Source organism: Macrotis lagotis, chromosome 5 (genome assembly GCF_037893015.1).
Source record: "Macrotis lagotis isolate mMagLag1 chromosome 5, bilby.v1.9.chrom.fasta, whole genome shotgun sequence".
NCBI classification, from domain to species: Eukaryota; Metazoa; Chordata; class Mammalia; order Peramelemorphia; family Peramelidae; genus Macrotis; species Macrotis lagotis.
The window spans coordinates 269117310-269137076 of NC_133662.1; the positions used below are offsets into that span (position 1 = coordinate 269117310).

At 40.3% G+C, this 19767-nt stretch overlaps 1 protein-coding gene across 1 annotated transcript in view; it reads right to left on the bottom strand.

Moving 5' to 3' along the window:
- Positions 1–1114: 1114 nt before the first annotated feature.
- Positions 1115–19767, bottom strand: part of LOC141489124 (aryl hydrocarbon receptor-like) — a 61616-nt gene continuing 42963 nt past the window's right edge. The window contains exons 4-10 of the mRNA XM_074189826.1: positions 18452–18575; positions 12220–12350; positions 9587–9789; positions 9119–9228; positions 8048–8189; positions 6230–7838; positions 1115–3674 (exon numbers count right to left, since the gene is read on the bottom strand). Coding sequence (XP_074045927.1) covers positions 3519–3674; positions 6230–7838; positions 8048–8189; positions 9119–9228; positions 9587–9789; positions 12220–12350; positions 18452–18575 — 2475 coding nt within the window. The 3' untranslated portion in view covers positions 1115–3518. The remainder of the gene's footprint in view (positions 3675–6229; positions 7839–8047; positions 8190–9118; positions 9229–9586; positions 9790–12219; positions 12351–18451; positions 18576–19767) is intronic.

Consider the following 19767-nt stretch of genomic DNA (forward strand, 5'->3'; position numbering starts at 1 on the left):
ATCAGATTGGCCGATAATAAGAAAAAAAGGAAAATGATCAGTGTTGGAAAGGATGGACATTAATACACTGTTGGTGGAGTTGTGAATTGATCCAACCATTCCCAAGAGCAATTTGGAACTATGCAATACACTACTAGGTCTGTACACCAAAGAGATCATTTAAAATGGGGGGGGGTGACCCACATGTACAAAATTATTAATAGTAGCTCTTTTGTGAGGAAAAATGGAAAATTGGGGGGATGCCTATCATATGAGGAAGGGCTGAACAAATTGTGGGAGTATTATCATTCTGGAAGAAATCCTGAGTGACCAGACTTCAGAAAAATCTAGAAAGTCTTACAAGAACTGATGCTTGGTGAAGTGAGCAGATCCAGGAGAATGTTGTACAAAATAACAGCAATACTGTGAAATGATCAACTAAGACAGGCACAACTCCTCTCAGCATTCAGTGATCAAGGACAATTCTACAAACCTTGTGATAGAAAATGCCATCTCCATCCAGAGAAATAACTCTGGAGTCTGAATGTAGTCCAAAGCCTACTATGTTCACTTTTTAAAATTTGTTTTATCTTCTTTCTTTCTTTCTTTCTTTCTCATGGATTTTTTTTTCCATTTAGCTCTCAACATGATTAATATGGATATATGTTCAATATGATTTTACATGTGCAATTTATATCAGGTTACTCATCACAGATAAGAAAAGGGAGGGTAGTGGAAAAATGTGGAGCTCAAAAGCTTACCAAAAGATGAATTTGAAAATTATCTTTGTATGTAACTCTAAAAAAACCCCAAAATAACATAAAGCAATAATCCTAGTTCCCTCAACTGTTTCTCATAAGACACAAGGTAGATGACCTTCACACCCTCATTATCCCCTTCTGGACTTTTTTCTACTTATCAATGTCCCTCCTTTCATGCAGAGCCCCGAAATAAATTGATATTTCCAGATTTAAATGAAGCATTCTCTTTTTAACTCCAAAATCTTTCAAACACATAGCAATTCAGCCTTTATCTTGACTCAGCCACTGTATATTTCCTTTAAGTTTTGTCTGGACATATATGAAGCCATACCATATCTCATTCATTCATTCATTCAGTCACTTATTCACTCATTCTCTTTTCAGTTCTGCAAATTATAACATGAGACAGAAAGGACTCACTCTTTACATTCTTTTCCTTATCCCCCTCTTTTATTTGGAGAAACATTGGTCAATATTAAAAATGGGAACCAGTCAGTAGGAGTCCATTTTGGATCACAGGCCCTCATGTAACATTCACTGCCATAAAACCCCAACTTTGGAACCAGTGAAAGGGATTAAGCTTTCTAGGAATGATAAAGTGGACTATATCATTTGGAAGTTTAAAATATGATTCATGTTACATGAGGATATAGGAAAGGTTTTTGTTCTAAACTAAGTTTCTATCTGGTACATTGTACTGTAGAACTGATCTAACTATACAATGGGACCCATCATGTAAAATTGCTCTGTCCAGTGCTATTCCTTTCTTTCCCAATAGATACCCCCACCTCAAAGTCCCTTGGAGTTGGCAGAGTCCTTTGACCCAACCCCAGTAGATTTTGTTTTTCTTTTGGCACAAGTAGGTGCATAATGAAAATTGATATGCATGTTTCATTGCCTGCATGCTGTATCCATTCCAATGTAAAACAAGAATCCAATGAGATGAGAAGACAATTGTTAATAATTCTAACACTAGGACTGGATTTCATTTTATCATTAACACATTCATTCGATCCTAAGTCTATTGTTGCTCTCTTTTGTAATTGAAGAAGACCATGATATAAAGTGAATAATAAATATAACATGCATCTTATGATGCTTAAAGTGAGGGGAATGTTGTGCAAAGCCATTCTTCTCACTATCTCTTCCAAAACTATCTTAACCCAGTGGCCTGAAAATATAGGAAATAGGACTTCTGGTCTTGGTCTGGATACAGTGGGAGACCTTGGTCTTTTAGATACTGTATCTGAAACTCTGCATAGGACACTGGGAAAAACACAAGCTTCCTCTTTGTGGACCTCAGTTTTTCTAAAATGGGGCTAATAGCACCTTCTTCATAGGGATGCAAAATAAAATCTGTAAAGTATTTTTCAAACCTTAATGCACTGGAGAAGTGTGAGCAACTAATATGTGTAACTGAATCATTTCCAATACTTCCTAGAACTTCCTGCAGAACATGGAATGCAAGAGAAAGCAGATCTATCCTGAGACCCATTCAAGTGGATTTATTTTAGAGCAGCATGGGATGGATTTTGCTAGAATAGTGTCTCACCCATAGTGTAGGGTTATTTCACAAACCTTATGGACACAATGAAAGCTCTGATTTCCTCCATTTTAAAATCACTGAAATCAGATCTACTTTGTAAATATTGGAGACTTGAATAAGAGATTAACTTTTATAATCCAGAAACATTTCAGAGGGTGTTTTGTTTCTCCTACCTTCTCAATCCAGACTATAATTATGCTTCTTCAGATGAACAGTGATTTAAGTTGCATTAGCTAAAAGACTGGAAGTTTGTACCACAAATACAAATTTACTTCTGAGCTTGAGAGATCAACTTAATTGGAAAGAGACAGGCATTCAGTAATCTGAATCTCAACATGTCATAGGATTTCTGAGGTCCAGGGGCCTTGGAGACTAACTGCTTTCTTTTTTGTCTCATACATACATACATACATATAATAGATATATAATAGATATATAAAGAACATGGGGTTTTTTTTTTTTTAGATTTTTCAAGGCAATGGGGTTAAGTGGCTTGCCCAAGGCCACATGTCTAGGTAATTATTAAGTGTCTGAGGACAGATTTGAACCCAGGTACTCCTGACTCCAAGGCCGGTGCCTACCCACTGTGCCACCTAGCTGCCCAAGAACAAGGGATTTGAAGTCAGAGGTTCTGAGTTTAAATCCAATTAGGCTAATCACTGGTTGTTTCATATGCTAGCTATCACAAGTCATCTAAATTAGTGAATATGGTCTTTTGGAGTCTCATTTTTTTCTATCTATAAAGTGATGGATTTAGTCTAAGTGACCTCTAAGATCCCTTCTTGCTCTAAAGTCTATGCTCTCTATCTAGGAATGTGGAAATATTAGACAGAAGGACCTTTGAGTTTTATATCCTAGAATATAAAGGTTTATTTTTAAAACTCTCTAAGCAATCTCATGAACCTAACACCAGGTTGATGAACAAGAATAAATATAGGTTAGTCTATAAATGTATCTCATTCACAACTCATCCCTAGTCCAGAAGGTGGTAGATGAAATGTGCTGAACATTGAAATGAAAGTGGAATCCTTTGAGAAAATCTTGCTTCATTTTCACTTTCTAGCCTATATATTTCTCAAGTGATTCCAAGAGAGCTCCAAAGTTGATGGTGAAATCATGAAAGGAAAAGAGAGGAGCAGGAAGATACCTTTGTTGTTTTCTGAACTTAAATAGAGGCCTATCCCACCATGTGACTTTGAATTGCTAATGTTTGGTCAATTTAAATCTTTGATTCAAGAATAAAAGCCACCATTGGAGGAAGGTGATGACTGGGGAAAAACTTTGAGGCAGGAGTGTTTCTCTATGGTGGTAGTAGGCTGTCCACTAGTCAGGAGGAAGTCTCCCTGGGAATCCATGAGTCTGCTGGTCAATCCACTGATATTTCCTGCCTAAGGAAAAAGAAAAATGCAAAAATCATTTAGTTAAGTTCAAGAAGTGAAGTATAATACAAAATCACACACACACACACACACACACAAATTCTAAGATAATAAGTTCTATAGGGGTTAGAGAAAAATGGTAGAATCTAAAATCTGAAAGAAATTGAAGGATTAAAACATGGAACCCAGGAAAATTTTCCATGAAGAATTGCCAAGTTAATTGGAAAAGGATACCAACTCATCGTCCCCTGGTTCCATTCTATCTGCTTGGTTCCATTTTCTTACTAGAGCTGCTGCAAATGTTTGAGTGAAATTCTACCTTTGCCCTAAATAGCTATGTAGCATTGATCCAGTACAATGCTTTGTCCATCACAGCAACAAATGATTGGTAAGTGAATGAATGAACTGACTGCTCTATTCCAGATGTCCTGCCAGGGTCCACAGCCCACATGTGCATAAAAATACTCTTACTTCTCTAGAGAAGGGACAAAGACTTCCATATGAACAAGGAATGTGACAGGACAGACATGAAGAGTAGTGTGGCTCCATGAAGATTGTCTGTGAACATTTTAATAACCAGAGGTGATATCACTACCATTCTTTGCCTTGATCCATCACCACATGCATTGTGGTATCCCATTCCGAAGGCCACAGTATAAGGAGGATGTCTATAAGCTATTCAGAGGGGGATGTCCACCATGGTGAAGGTTCTTGAGATCATGTCATCAAGAGTTAGTTAAAAGTCATTGGGAGGTTGAGTCTGGAAAAAAGAATTGGTAGGGGAGGGATGAGCAGAGCCCTCAAGTATTAAAGGTTTAGTTTTGTTCTGTTTAGTATCAGAGGGCAGAACCAGAGGCTGGGGATAGAAGGTATAGGATGTAAGGTTCTCCTCTTCACTGCAGGGCTTTTGACAAAGACTGGATGTCACTTGTAGTTCACCTTTTATATATATTTATATATATAAATTTATATATATTTATATATATAATCCACTTGTGGATAATTGATTCTTTACTTTGGTGTGGCAGAGATTATAAATAAAAACACTTCACTGCAGGGCTTTTGACAAAGACTGGATGTCACTTGTAGTTCACCTTTTATATATATTTATATATATAAATTTATATATATATTTATATATATTTATATATATAATCCACTTGTGGATAATTGATTCTTTACTTTGGTGTGGCAGAGATTATAAATAAAAACACTTCACTGCAGGGCTTTTGACAAAGACTGGATGTCACTTGTAGTTCACCTTTTATATATATTTATATATATAAATTTATATATATATTTATATATATAATCCACTTGTGGATAATTGATTCTTTACTTTGGTGTGGCAGAGATTATAAATAAAAACAGGAGCAATTCAGCTTTGGGAGCAAAAATAGACCTTTGGACCTTTCATGGTAATATTATTGTGAAGGGAAAGTGTCCATCCCTCTCAATTATGGGGAATTCTGCAAATTGACATTCAATAGAATTCACATAGGGACACAGCACCTTTCTATCATATGACCATTTAATGTCAGTCATCACAGCTTTCATGGTCTCAGAGTCGAAAGGAAGCTCAGAACTCAATATCCCTCTGCATCATCCCCAATGACGGGTCACTAGCAGCTTTTTTCCTACAAATCTCCAGAAAAGGAGAATGCACTTATTCTCAATGCAGTTAGTTTTCCTCAGGGACATCTATTATCATTAGAGAGCTTGCCCTAATATCAAGAGAGAATTGACCTTTTTTTGTGAAACTGTCACCTATTGCTTTTGGTTCTGCCTTCTGCTCTCAAGGAGAAAAAAAGCTGATCTCTCTTCCAGATGAAGGTCAAGTACTTGGGGTTAGTTCTTTCATCTCCCATGAGTCAACTCTTCCCTAGACCAGGCATTGCCAAGTCCATAATGAATCTTTTATGAAATGAACTCAAGGCCATTCACCATCCTGGGTGCCTCCTCTGGACACTTTCCAGGGGATCAATAATTTTCTAAAGCATAGTTCATGAAAGGCAGTGGAATGTGGCTCCCTAGGCTGGTAGTAGAGTCAGAAAGACCTGAGCTGTAGTCCCACTTTTGCCGCACTCTCTCTGCATGACCTGAGGAACTTACCTAACCCAGAAATACCTTTAGGACAAACTCTAATATAACAATTGACCGAGTAGTTGCTAATTTGCATTGGTTAAAGACGTTCTCTCACTTGAAGCTCCCAACACCAAGGAACTCCATTGGTCTGGTCCTCCCCAAATGGGATCTAATCCTTTTAAATTTCACCCTGTTTGAAAGATTTTGAAAACTGATCCTTTAGCTTCCAAAATCACCTTTTCGTTAATATCACTAGCATTGTGGGCATTCTCCCCGATCTAGATCATTACATGCTGTGTATTATGAAATAATACATTATTGTATCTAAGCTTATAATGAAGTAGAAACTTGACTGGAAAAGACCAGTCCACCTGTACAAACAGGTGTTATGGACACACCATTCTTTTAGTGAAACTAAACTCTGCTTTCTGAGTAGTATCCCGAGTTAACTGCCACATCCAGATCCATTAAGAACTCACTATTATCTCCTGGAACTCATCTCCATTAATATTCTGAAATGGAAACATGGCCTCAGAAGAAACAGATGCAGTAAGTTCCAAAGGGATGGAGTGACATGTGCAAGGTGGCAGGAATTTTTGTCCAGGCACCATCTCAGCTCTAGTCCCATGCCTTTTGCCAGTCTCCATATCATCTAATCTATTCTGGTTGACCTGGGTCTGGGACTTGATGGAATTGTTCTGAGAATTTCTTGAACAGAGCTGTAGTCCAGGCCTATTCTCTGCCTGGCTCAGAAGTTTTGTTTGAGTTGCCTGCTGAATCCTGGAGGCATGGCTTGGCTGTAAATTGCCACAGATTTGCTGACTAGATGAATCACAGTTCTGGGTCCTCTTTGTAAGTAAGTTCTCGATGGTGTTAGGCTGTTGGAGGGTCCTTGTTTCTGAGGATCCATGGTCATGGAACTGCTGTGGTTGAATATAAAGATGGTTTGGGAGCTGATGCTGAAATGGGGGTTGGGGACCTCCATGCTGTGATCTCAAATAATTCTCCAGCTGTTGATGACTTGGTTTGGACTGGCAAGGATTTTCTAAGGATTGATGGGGGAAGGGTGAACTCAGAAGAGCTGATCTATTGGATGGGGGCCACTGCTGCTGAAGCTCTTCAGGTGACTGTGAGAAATAAACAGACAGATCCTGTGATTTTACAGGTAACTGCCTCCATGGTTCACAACTGTTCTGGTTATGCCTCTCATTTGTCACAGGCTGGGATGGTCCAGGCTCCCAAGAAAGGTAACCTGGCTGCTTCTGGCTTGCACTATTGTATTGCATTGAATTTGGAAAACACAATATTTGGCCCAGCTGGTTGGGTTGTGGTTCCTGTGATAAATAAAGAGGATATTGATGGGCCATATGAGATTTGTTGTCTTCAGATTCTTGGCTTGAACTTGACAAAGAGTGAGTTTTCAAGAAAGTCTGGGGATTCCCAACCTGCTCATTCTCATTTTTGTTCAAGAAGGAACTGTGGCCATGGGACAAGGTTTCCCGGTTTGTTACCATATTGTTGAGAGATGGATTAGAGACTGGATTTTCTTCTCCTTTCACCCTCCCCTCATCCAACAGTAGAAATTCCAGCTCCTCAGCATTAAGCCCTAGGGTTTCCAGAGAGTTCAAGAGCTCATTATTGGAACAATTCTCATCATAGTCAAGAGAGAGGGAATCCAGAGTAGCTAGAAGGGCAGCACCTTGATTCAAATCAACCAATTCTTTATGCTCATTCTCAGAGGAAAGCATCTTTGAAGACCTATCAAGGATGTCTCCTGCAAGCCTAGCCACCAAGTGGTCTTCAATCGGGTTGAAGCCAAGCTCTGGAACCCCTGCTGCATGTGATACATAGATGGCTGCGTCCTGTTGCAGCATGGCACCAATGAGTGATTTGGGAGCTGGGAGATCTAGCTGACTCATTTTTCCTTTGGGGGACATTTTGCATTTGGGGATTTTTCCTTGAGTTTGAAAAGGGTCAGGAAAACCAAGATCTGGGTAGGTGGTTTGGTACAGAAGTGCTTCCCCAGTAGCAAAAGTAAAAGGGTGGTGCTGAGATCTTTTCTGAAGGTGTTCTCCTCCTTCTTCATCCCTGCAGAGAAGGAAATTGAAATCTTTTTGAAAATGCAATACAAATGCAGTTTCCCCTAATAGAGCTCCTAGTCTGGATCAAGAGAAGGTCTTTGTCTCTTAACACTTGGTAATGTTGATTGGCAAGTAGATGGTCAATCCTGGCTCACTTCTTAGGGCCTGGTCATATGAGAAGGAAATGAACACCTGCAAGGGAAGCATTGTACTTACACAAGAGGCCTTTGGGTGGCAATGATGTAATCGGGTTTCCCATTTCTGTAGATGAGCTTAGCATTAGACTGGACCCAACACCAACGATTCTCTTTGGTCAGAAGACGAAATACAGTCAGACCACTTTCCCCAGTTCTCATCACTAGGAAATGTGAATGGATTAAGATTAATAAGACTCTGAAATGGCTTAAGCATACTAAAGTTTGCCAAATACTTGCCAGACATTATCTGATGCTGAAGACAACTCTGTGAGAGAGCTGCTCTGGGCATAATTATGGTTTAATGGATGTGTATTTATACACACATATTCAATATACATATAGTCAAATTTATATATCATGTTACAGATTATATCAGATGTGTTATATAATTGTATATATATGATCTTTTGTATGGTCGAATATTATTAATAGAATAGAATAGAATTTAAGTATGACAAGCTCAAGAGGCAGAGGTGGTTCAAGACTAGAGAGGTGAGGACTTAATATACAGACTTGGGAGTCATGTTCATTGAAAGACAATTGAGACCTGATGTAAGAATGGGCCCCTGAATGAGAGAGAAAATAGGAAAAGGAGAGGAGAGCCTAGAACATCAGTTCATCTATGCCTCCAAAGTCCCTAATGTAGGGAAACCAAAATGTTTGTCCAGCAGAACCTCTCTGCCCTCTCTTCTGATGGAATGGGCTGCCCTGCAAACAGATGTTTGGACAAAGAGACCCAGGAACAAGCAGAGGCATTTGAAGATATTTTGATACAATATCAAGAGGAATTTCCCCACCCTTAAAGCTCTCCCAGTATGAAAGAGGAAGGGGTGCATCACCCCTCACCAGAGGTAGACTTTCAAGAAAAGACTGGTTGCCTCCTCCTTGGGAATATTATAGTTCATGTCTAGGTGAGTCTGAGAATGAGAATTCATCTCAAATAGATAGAAGAGATGCCCCTGGGGTCCCTGTCAGCCCTGCAGCTCTCTTTTAGAGTTTGATAAACCAATATCATTGCTGATTTGAACTATATAGAATTTCCAGCGGGCAGAGTGGGGCAGGGGGGCAGGAAAGGGGTCTCCAGTCTTACTACGGATGTGGTTCTCAGCACAATAGAGCATGTCAGCCACGTGGATAAACTGATAGCCGGTACCCCGTGTGCGCAGCTCCGCTTCTGTGTAGCCTAGCACAAGCTTCCCTCTAGAAAAGAAAAAGGACAGTGGAGCTCACAGCCCAAGTCAACGTCACCCCCATTTCTCTAGACATTGTTTACAATGAAAGTACTTTCCTCTTTTCAAATAGTAGAACTTATCATTCCCATTTTATAGATTCGCTAGAGAGAGGCAAGGGGATGCATCTCTCCTTTATCACTTATCCTTAGGCCCATTGAGCCCTTCCCTTATCAGCTTGGTCAGATCACCCAGAGCTCAGTCTCTGCCAAGTCAGTCTTCAGACCCACAGGGTCATTTGCCCATTATAATGAGATATCAGGAAAGGAGGAATGCAGGGGAGAAGGGCCATTAGGGTGTGCTCCTGCCAGCCCTGTCCTCATGCTTACTTGGCATCACAGGCCACAGGGGAAAAGTCCAACTTGTGCTTGGTCCGGAAGGTCAGTGTTTTTGTTCTGATCTCCAGAATGGATGGAGGCTGCAGAGGAGTAGAGATGGCAAAGAGCGCCAGCTGAGGGGGCACGGGAGAGCCATCCTTAGTTCTGTGGTTCTGCCCATGGAGTGGTTTCAACCTGCCTTGAAGACTTACAGCCTTTAAAGAAAGAATTATGGTTTCACTGGGTGTGTTTACATATACACATATATTTGAATTTATATATTTTATTTTACATATTATATCTAACATGCTATTTTGTTATATAATATTGTATATGATCTATTATGAGATAATATAATATAATGTGGTCTCATATCACATGATCAAATATAATAGGATTTGATAAAATACCATATTCAGTTATATGGATTATCTGGTTATCTCTTTGAATCTGACCTTGAAATAATTAAATTCAATGAATCAGCCAAGGTTTAAGCTTTTTCTTATCCTAGCAACAGGGTTAAGGCTTAGGGTTCATGTCTACTTTTTCTGTTTAGCTCATGGTCATATCACATGTACCAGCAGTGGGTGTGGGTATCGCTGGGTAGGGTTCTGGTGTTTGATTTAATGCTTTCAGCTCCATCCTCTCTATGGAATAAGGATGTAACCTGAACCCTCCCCAGAATTTTCTCATCTTCTCCCTTAGGTGGCAGCTTAGGGCAGAAGTGTTAACCTTGGGGAAGGGGGGGAGCAAACAGTCCACAAGGCTAGCCAGAACCAGATGAAAATGTTTAATGAAACAAATAAGAATCCAATATAGAGAATATTAATGGGTAATTCTCTAAGTCATTATGTGGTCCATGTTCCCCTCCCTTCCTTCTCTAGTGGCTTTAGACACTGGTTTAGGCATGATCCTTTCTCCAGGAACTACATTCTCTTCACAAACTAATCATTCACACCCTGTTCTTTTCAACAATTAGTGCAATCTTTAGCCTTCTGGCCAGATGTCTTCTCCTTTGCTGTTTGGAGAGTTTGTTTTATATCAAACGTGGTAAAATAATTCCATAGCTCAGTCTTCAGTTAGCAGAGTTCAGAATATACAGGTGGAGCTTGGACTCTGGCCTAATTTAAATTTCTCTTTCTCTCTAGGTAATTCCTGAGCTCTTTGTTACCACTTGTGCATCCTGGGCCCCATTGCCTTTTTATTCACACATTTTTATCTACAAATTTCCTTTTCTTCCTGAACTACAAGATCACTAATGAATTTCCCAATATGCAAAGACAATCATATGGAGAACTATTAAGCCTCAATGACACAGACTTTCTTTCTTTTGAAGTGCATATTAAAATTGAAAAGGCAGTGATAAAATCACCCCATTTAGCATATTTTAAGCTCAGCTTTACAAAAAAAATCTACATTAGGACCCCAATGTAGGATCATCAGCCTCATGTGGGACTCCAAGAATTCAGACTTACAGGAAACAAAGACACTTTGGTAAGATAGAAAGACTCCAAGGAGATGGCCTTGGTGGGCTATATTTTTCCCCTTACTTTATCCAAAGCATTACCTTTCCAGTGCTAAATATTTTATGAGCATTAGGGCAGTTAGGTGGTGCAGTGGATAGAGGACTGACCTAGGAGGCAGGACAGAGTTTGAATCTGATCTCTCATATTTGCCACTTACTAGCTATGTGACATTGGACAAGTCACTTAACCCTGACTGCCTTGCCAGGGTCATCTCCAGTCATCCTTATTCATATCCTTATTCATATCTACCACTGGATGCAGATAGCTCTGGAAGAGAAAGTGAGGCTGGTGACTTAGCATTACTTCTCTCTCACTCTAGTCCTCCCTGATGTCATGGTCTTCTTCGAGAATGAAGGACAAACATCATCATCATCATCATCATTATCATCATCATTTCATGAGCATTATAGCCATATTTATTATGACAGAAGACACTCAAGTGTATTAGTACAGTAGAAAGAGATCTGGATTTATAATACAAAGCTTGAGTCACCTGGGACAAGTGACTTAACCATCCTGAGTCTGAATGACTTCATCTTTCCAGTGAGACTGCCAGATGATTCAGTAGATAGAATGTGTGACTTGGAGACAGGAAAATCTAAATTCAAGTCCTACCTGAGACACGGATGAGTGTGTGATCCTAGGCAGGTCATCTAACCTTTCTCAGCCTTGTTTCCTCATCTGTATAAGGGGAATAATAACAGCTTCTATCTCCCAGAATTGTGTCTAGGATCAAATGAGGGAGCATGTATAAACTACTTTGCCATTCTTAAAGCATTAGATAAATATTATTATGGCCTCGTGATCCTAAGTCCCTTCCTCTATAAATGAGGAGATACACTAAATGTCTCCTGTAGCTCTAAATTCTTTGGTCCTGTTCTGTGGCCATTAGAAAGTAAATAATTTCATATAATTTCATAATCAAAGGAAAATATCATCCTGGGAGAAGAGGGAAGAAGAGCAACTACTGAGCCAAGTTGGCAAGAATGAGGGATGAACCCCTTTTCTCTGCACCCCAGGATTCTCTTCCCTTCTGTACCATTTGCATTAAGTTTTAGGTTTAACCCAGTTCTCAATTGAGCTGTCTCCATCACTGATCCCATCAGACTTGTGACTTACCCGGAACCCTGAGGAATTATCAAGCAGGCATCGGAAGCGGCAGACAAAGCTCCGTTCTAGGAGGACTGAGTTCTCTGGGGGGAATGCCTCTGGTCCATCACTGCTGCCAGATGGGCTGGATGTTGCTTCACCTAAACAAAGAGTCCACATGGCCATCAAATCCAATGCTCTCATGAAGTCAACCTGTCCCATTGCCTAACCCTAGGCTCTTCCCCCCCAAACCTCAGCCCATGTTTCAAATTAGAATGATGAAAGGAGGTAATTCTCCTTCTCTATGAAAAATAAATAAAGTGTGAGTTCAGATCTACAGCCTGAATCTTCCCACAGGCATTAAGGATTTGAGAGTGAGATAGAACCAGACATGTCCGTAGCACTGAGTTTAGCTATGGGCTTCCCAAATTGGAAGGATGATGATTAGCTAGAGAGCATCTGTCAAGAGCAATTCGAAGAGTGAAGGGCCTTGAATCTAGGCCACAGTAATGAATTCATGGCTGAAAGATATTTGTTAATCACTTACTAAGCCTGATCTTGTCGTCAAGGAGCTCATATTCTGCTGTTGGGGGTGGGGAGATGGTGTCTTAGCTGAGCAATGAACAAGGATTTACAAAGGACTGATCATTTTGCTTGGCACTGAAAATATAAGAACAAGATCAAAAGTTCCTGGCCTCAGAGAGCTTTCATTCTACTGAGGGACAGACAAGTCACAGAGAAGAAAATACAATGGAATTCAAAGTAATGTTCAGGTGTGGTGCAAGAGTCATCACTTGGGGGGTCATGAATGACCCCATCAATGAGGGAGTAGTTGAGGTGGGCTTTGATGGAAGCTTGGGGTTTTAACAAGCAGAGATAAGGAAAGAGAGAATTCCAAGTCGGGAGGATGAAAGGAATCTGTTCAATTACAGGAGCTAGAAATGAGCCGGGAGGGGGGGGTATTTGGTTTGTACTGCAAAGAGTTTGAAGAGGAAAAGGGGGAAAACAACCTGGAAAGATAGGAGGGGTCAGATTGGGAAAGACTTGAGATTTCAAAGAGGAGTCTACCTTCAAATCTTCTGGCAATAAGAACTCAGCAGAGTTTATTAAGGGGCAGTATGGGCATATCTACTCTTGGTTTGGGGGTTCTTTTTTGTAAGGCAATGGGGTCTTGCCCAAGGTCACACAGCTAGGTCATTATTAAGTGTCTGAAATAGGATTTGAACTCAGGTCCTCTTGATTCCAGGGACAGTACTTTATCCACTGCACCACCTAGCTACCCCATTCATAACTATTCTTTATGAAGATCCCTTTGGGAGAACAGAGAGGGCAGAGGCAGGCAGTTCAGTCAGGATATTATTGTACAGGAGGTGGTGAAGTTCAAGTGCCTGCGTGGCACTTTTAGCAACACTGAACAACTTGTGGCTATAGTGCCTGTATCCTCATCCTTTCTAGAATGCACTACCCCATCTACCCATCATGGATAGCATGTCCTTAGAAGAATGAAAATGGCCAAACCCTCAAAGAGGAAGAGGCAGCTGCTTGGACCAGTGAAATAGGCTGCAGCAAAATGAATAATGCTTGAGAAGCTGCCCATCAGTGAAGTCAGAGCCCACCAAATGGGCTAGTCAAGTAGGAAATGAGGAAGTAAGAATGAGAGAATGCAGACGGATGACTGGTCTTCCCAAGGTGACATATGAACAGGAAGGAGCTCTCTCTATGGAGCATCCTCTATGGAGCTTTATGAAACCTCATGGACAAGAACTACCTTGATAAAAAAAGAGGTCGCTAGTGGAGGACCCCAGGGAATCCATGCCAGGGTCTCTGAGGTCAAACATTTTAACAGTGACTTGGATAAAGGTAGAAGCTGATAACCTAAAACCAACCTGGGAGAAGAGGGAAGGAGAGCAATTACTGAGCCAAGTTGGCAAGAATGAGGGATGAACCCCTTTTCTCTGCACCCCAGGATTCTCTTCCCTTCTGTACCATTTGCATGAAGTTTTAGGTTTAACCTAGTTCTCAATTGAGCTGTCTCCATCACTGATCCCATCAGGCTTGTGACTTACCTGGAACCCTGAGGAATTATCAAGCAGGCATCGGAAGCAGTGTGGTGAATGACAGAGTGAGTGTTCAAAAAGATCCTGACAAATCAGAGAATTGGACTGGCTACTAAGGTGACTTTTAAAAGGAATTAATATAAGATCTTATGCTTGAGTTCCAGAGATTGACTTCTTAAGTTCAAAATTGGGGAGATGTGATACAAGCAGCTTGTCTAACAAGATCTATATCATTGGGCAGTAGCCAAAAATGGGGAATGAATGATGTGTTACATATTGAGGGAAACTAGGTGGCACAGTGAATCTTGGAATCTTGGATGATGGGAGTTTGAATCCAGCCTCAGACACTGGACACTTACTAGCTGTGTGATCTTGGGCAAATCACTTAACCCTGATTGCCTAGCATCCAGGGCCATCTCCAACTGTCCTGATTCATATCTGACTCCCAGACCTAGATGGTTCTGGAAAAGAAAGTGAGACTGGTGACAGTATAGCACCCCCTCACTCAAATACAGGTCACATGATTGTCATGATATCGTTTCCCCTGATGTCATAGTCTTCTTTGAGAATGAAGGGCAAAAAACATCATCAATGGACAAAACAATTATGTATCATGCCATGAAAATGATCAAATGAACAGTTTCAGAGGAAACTGGGGAGATTTTTTTTATTAATTGATATAGGAGGATAAAATATATAATGAGAACTTGATATTAAAAAAACAACTTTGAAAGACTTTAGATTCTGATCAATTCAATGATCAACCAAGCTCCCAAAGTGATGCAGATGAACCCCTCCACTCCTGACAGAAAGGTGAGGCATGTAAAATGTAGGAGGAATCTACAGTTTGGAGCACAGGCCAATATGGTAATTTGGGGGTTTAGGACTGTATATAAGAATCCCCCCTCACATTTTTATTATTTAATTGGAGGATGAGAAGGAAAGACAGATTAGAAATGTTTGTAAAAGTAAATCATGTATTTTTTAAAGGAAAATTCTGGCCTTTGGTGGACTACAGACTCAATATATTGCTCAACAGCATGACATGAAAATCAAATTAAGAAATGGGAAAAAAACAAACTTCATATGATCTTGGACTGTTTCAGGGCAGGAGAGATGTAGCTTCCAGGAATAAGGAGATGACAGTCCTACTGTACTCTGTCCTGCTGTAAAGAATCGTGTTCATTTCTGGGCACCATGGCTAAAGTTAATTTTTGATGGAAAGTATCCAATTTATCCAGTCTATATCAAAGAAGGATAATTAAGTCTGACACCTGAGCACCAGATGCAGGAACTGGGGAGTTTAGCCTAGTGAAGCCTAGACAATTCTGAGGGAACCTATTAGCTGTCATGAAGAAGAGGGACCAGGCATCTGCTAGAACCCAGACAGCAGAACCAGGAGCAAAGAAAGAGAAAAGAATAAAGGAAGATGTGTTCCCAATGATCTCATCCATCCATACATTGCCTGGACTGACATGAGAGGGAGAGGCTTTCCTCCTCGAAGGTCTTCTTCTTATCGGTGTGGTTTGAACATGGAAATTTCTTGAGGTCGGGTATTGTCTTTTTTTTTTTTGGTATCCCAAGAAGCTGGTACCATGTCTGGCATACAGTATGCAAAAAATAAGAAATTGCTGATTTAGGATTTGGGAGAAAATGATTTGCCTATGTGGCCACATTCTCTCTGAACCTAGGATCTAACCATCTTTCTCAGTGGAGGGCAGATGCACACTAGACTGGTCGTCACAGGATTTAAACAGCCCCCACCATATCCACATACACTATCATAAAAACATCCAAATAGTACACTACTTACTTACACATCAAAGACAAAATCCACTGGGCCACTCCCAAACAAGTAAGTAATTGGAACCAGACTGGAGATGGGAATGTAGGCTGTGCTTATAGCCAAAATGACAAGTCAGACCATTAGAAACAGAAAATCTGGGGCATTTCCTCTTTGGCACTGGAGATACTTAATAGCTCTTGTTCCTTTTCTTTTCCTTTTTCAAGTTTGAGTTGGTCCTTTTAGCATGGGAGAGATAAAATATAAGAAGAAAGGGTCACAGGGCAAGACTTGCCCAGAAGGCTCCAGATTTGGGCTATGGGCATTTCTACCAGTCCCTATATCCCTTCTTATAATATTCCATAATCTTTCCAGTGTGATGCTTCCACTGGGAGACTAAAGGATGTCAAAGAAATACCAAGGCTCAGAGGACTTGAGTGGCTTTGAATCTGGAATCCTTTAGACAAAGATTGGGATGAAAGTTGTGAAATTATGTATTCTGTGCTTTCCCCCCAAAATATATCCCTTGCCTCCCAGCCCCCTTCATCAGACTCAGTTCCATGACTCAGCACTGGCAAGAGAATACTTTGATGAAATGGCCTCTGGGGTCCTTTCCAACACTAATATTCTCTGAGTTATAGTCATCCATATGGCTAAGGCTGGTGAATAAAAAATACTGAGTGCATTTTTCACAGGAAAAAACAATGCAAGAAGTATGGTCTTATGATTACAGGTTTTCCTTTTCCAAAGCTGTGTTTCTCACAAGCGCCAAAGTAATTCTTCTAATGCAAATAGGATCGTGTCACTATTCTGCTCAAGAACCAGCAGTGGCTCCCTATTGCTTCTAGATTAAAATACAAATGCCCCAGTTGGCATAATAAAGTTTCCACAGATGCTCTTTAACTTACCTTTGCCAGCTTATTACACCTAATATTCAAACCAATCTGACCCATTTTATGGACCTTGTTATTTGATCTCCTACCTCTATGCCTTTTGTTCCTGCTCTTCCCCCTGTTCAAGGGATATTCTGTCTTCTTACCACTATCAACACCAAGCCACCCTCAAGGCTCAGCTCCTGTGTCTCCTCAGCAAGCCTTCCCTGATGCCACTAGTTACTGGCTTTCTCTTCCCTAAATTATCATGTAAAATAGTTCTCTGTTGATATGCTATGCTTCAAATGCAGAGGAAAGTAAACTCATTAAGGGCAGAAACTGATTTCATTTTGTTACTAGGTCCTCAAGTCCTAGCTCAATGATATGAACCCAGTAAGCATTCGGCAAATGCATGTGGGATTGGACAGTATCATTTATTTCATCAACAGATCATCCTTTCAGCTAAGTGGTCATAAAATTCGGAGGACCATGGAACTAAATGTTCTCTACAAATGGCAGTTGCATCCTTCTGAAATAGTGGAAGATCTTGAAACCCTTGAAGTTAAATGTCCCCTCTTGTCATGGTTCTGCAACCCTTGGGCAAGCTACTTCTGCTTTTTATGCGCCAGTTTTCTCATCTGTTGGATGGGTTAGCTCCTCTATAAGGTATCTGAGGGAACATGAGGACAAAAAAGAACAGAAGAGAACAGAACAGAAAGGTATGTATAGGTTCACTATATGACAATTAGAAGTAGAGCTGTCTGGGATGACTCAGGTCATCTAGTCCAACTCTTTCCTTTTATTTCTGATAAAGAAATTGAGGCATATGGAGGTGAAATGACTTTCCCACTACCTCATAGGTAGTAAGTGAAAGAGCTTAGAGATGAAACAGAACCCAAATCCAGAGCTCTTCCCAATATTCCAATTTCTTCTAATCAGCCTCAAAAGAGGAACTGCCACCATTGAGGAAATCAGAAGTTCAGTGGAAATTGAAAAAGCCAGAGATAACACCAGTTTTGATACTTTGTTCACTGGGTCATTATAGAGAGAAAGTGAGAGAATATGGGCAAAGGGTTTGACAAACCTTATAGATCTTTAGAAAGATAAAGATTTCCTACATTCTCCACTCATGGCATTTCTCTTTTCATTGGTCCTTTCAAAGACTAATAGTAGTAGTAAGAAACAAACATTCAACCAGTGGCAGAACAAACCAGTGTCAGTGTCAATCAATAAACATTTATTAAGCACCCCCTGTGTGCCATACATTGTGATAAACACTGGGGAAACAAAGAAGAGGGAAAGTCAGTCCTTGCCTTTAGAGAGCTCATAGTCTAATGAAGAAGATATAGACAGGATAAACTGAGGGTAGAATAAGAGGGAAGGCTTGTATAAAATGAGATGACTAGCCTAAATGACCCCAAAGTACCTTACACTTCTATATTTAATTGTCTGTGAGCATCTCTGAATCTTAGAGAGATTCCAGCTCAATGGATAAATGACCTCCAAAGAAAATAGCATGCCCCAAGTTAGTGCAATGTCGTTGCCCTTACCAGAGCATGCCTGGTCACTCTCAGGTTGGGGAGTTGATGTTAATCTCCAGTGAAGATTACGCCTGAATTCTGGTTGGTCTTCCGTGTGGATCAATTCAAAGACACTTTGATGTAAAACATCTGTCTAGCAAGAAAAACAAATGCCACAGTGGGGTCAGATCATGTTCATCAAGTCGTGTATAAAGTCATTGCAGTGGAAAAGTTGATAGTCATGAACTTAAATCACACATTCAGTATCTCCCCTCCAAAACCTCCAACCCACCCTAAGAAACCCTCACACCAGCTTCTAAAGTTGAGTGATTTAGATGTGTATATAGCTTTCTAGACATTCCAATAAGACCCCAAGAATCCAGAAAGATGGCCTCTATGCATTGTCTTTGCCATTCTATTCTGGTCTATTACTCCATTTGGAGTATGGAGGGAGTGAACTTACAAGTATCCAGTGGATCACCTCGAGACCCCAGCCCTCAATTTTTCCAACTGTCTGGTCAACAGGTTTGATTCAGATGGATAGGGTCGAGGAAGGGTCTAGCATTCCTTCTAGCTCTCCCACCTGCTTCAATAGAGAGCCACAGGCCTCCAAATCCTCCTAAAAACTCTTGGCTTATAAAATCTAAATAGGGTTTGTGCTGCCTAAGGGCCATCTTGCTGACATTTAACCAGAATTCACAAATCATTCCCATTCCTTTGATCTATCAGTATCTATTCTTTTATTTAAAAGGGAGAAGACCTTTTATTAGGATGGATCATCTGTGGCCAGCTGTGTGATGAAAACCCTGGATGGCATGTTTTAATTCTGAGGGATTATTTAGAGATCTCTCAATGTGGAGGAAGGCTTTGTAAATACGCCAAAAAAGAACACATAATTCAACTCAGTTGCCTTCAGTAATGAAGAGGAATTAAGGGAGGTCAACTTCAAATGGCAGAGATTAACCAGTCCCCATTTTAGGACACAAAGCACACTTTGAAGACTTTCAGAGTAAATAGATACTTAAAAAAACACAGGAACTCCAAACTTTAAATAAAAACACACACATGTGCACACACATGAACACACAATACCCATCAGCTTAGTGTATGTGTATGTGTGTGTGTGTTTGTGATGCATATATATTCACCCATAAAAGGATGAAAATGAGGAAAGTTTTTTTCTCTTAAAAAATGAGATTTCTTCTAGGTAGTTATTCCTATCTAAATCTGGTCATTTTCAGGATAGATGGATTCAAACTCAAGAACTTTGGACTTAGAGGCAGGAAACTTGGATTGGAGTCTCAATTCAACCACTTACTAGCTATGTGACTACACATAACCTTCTG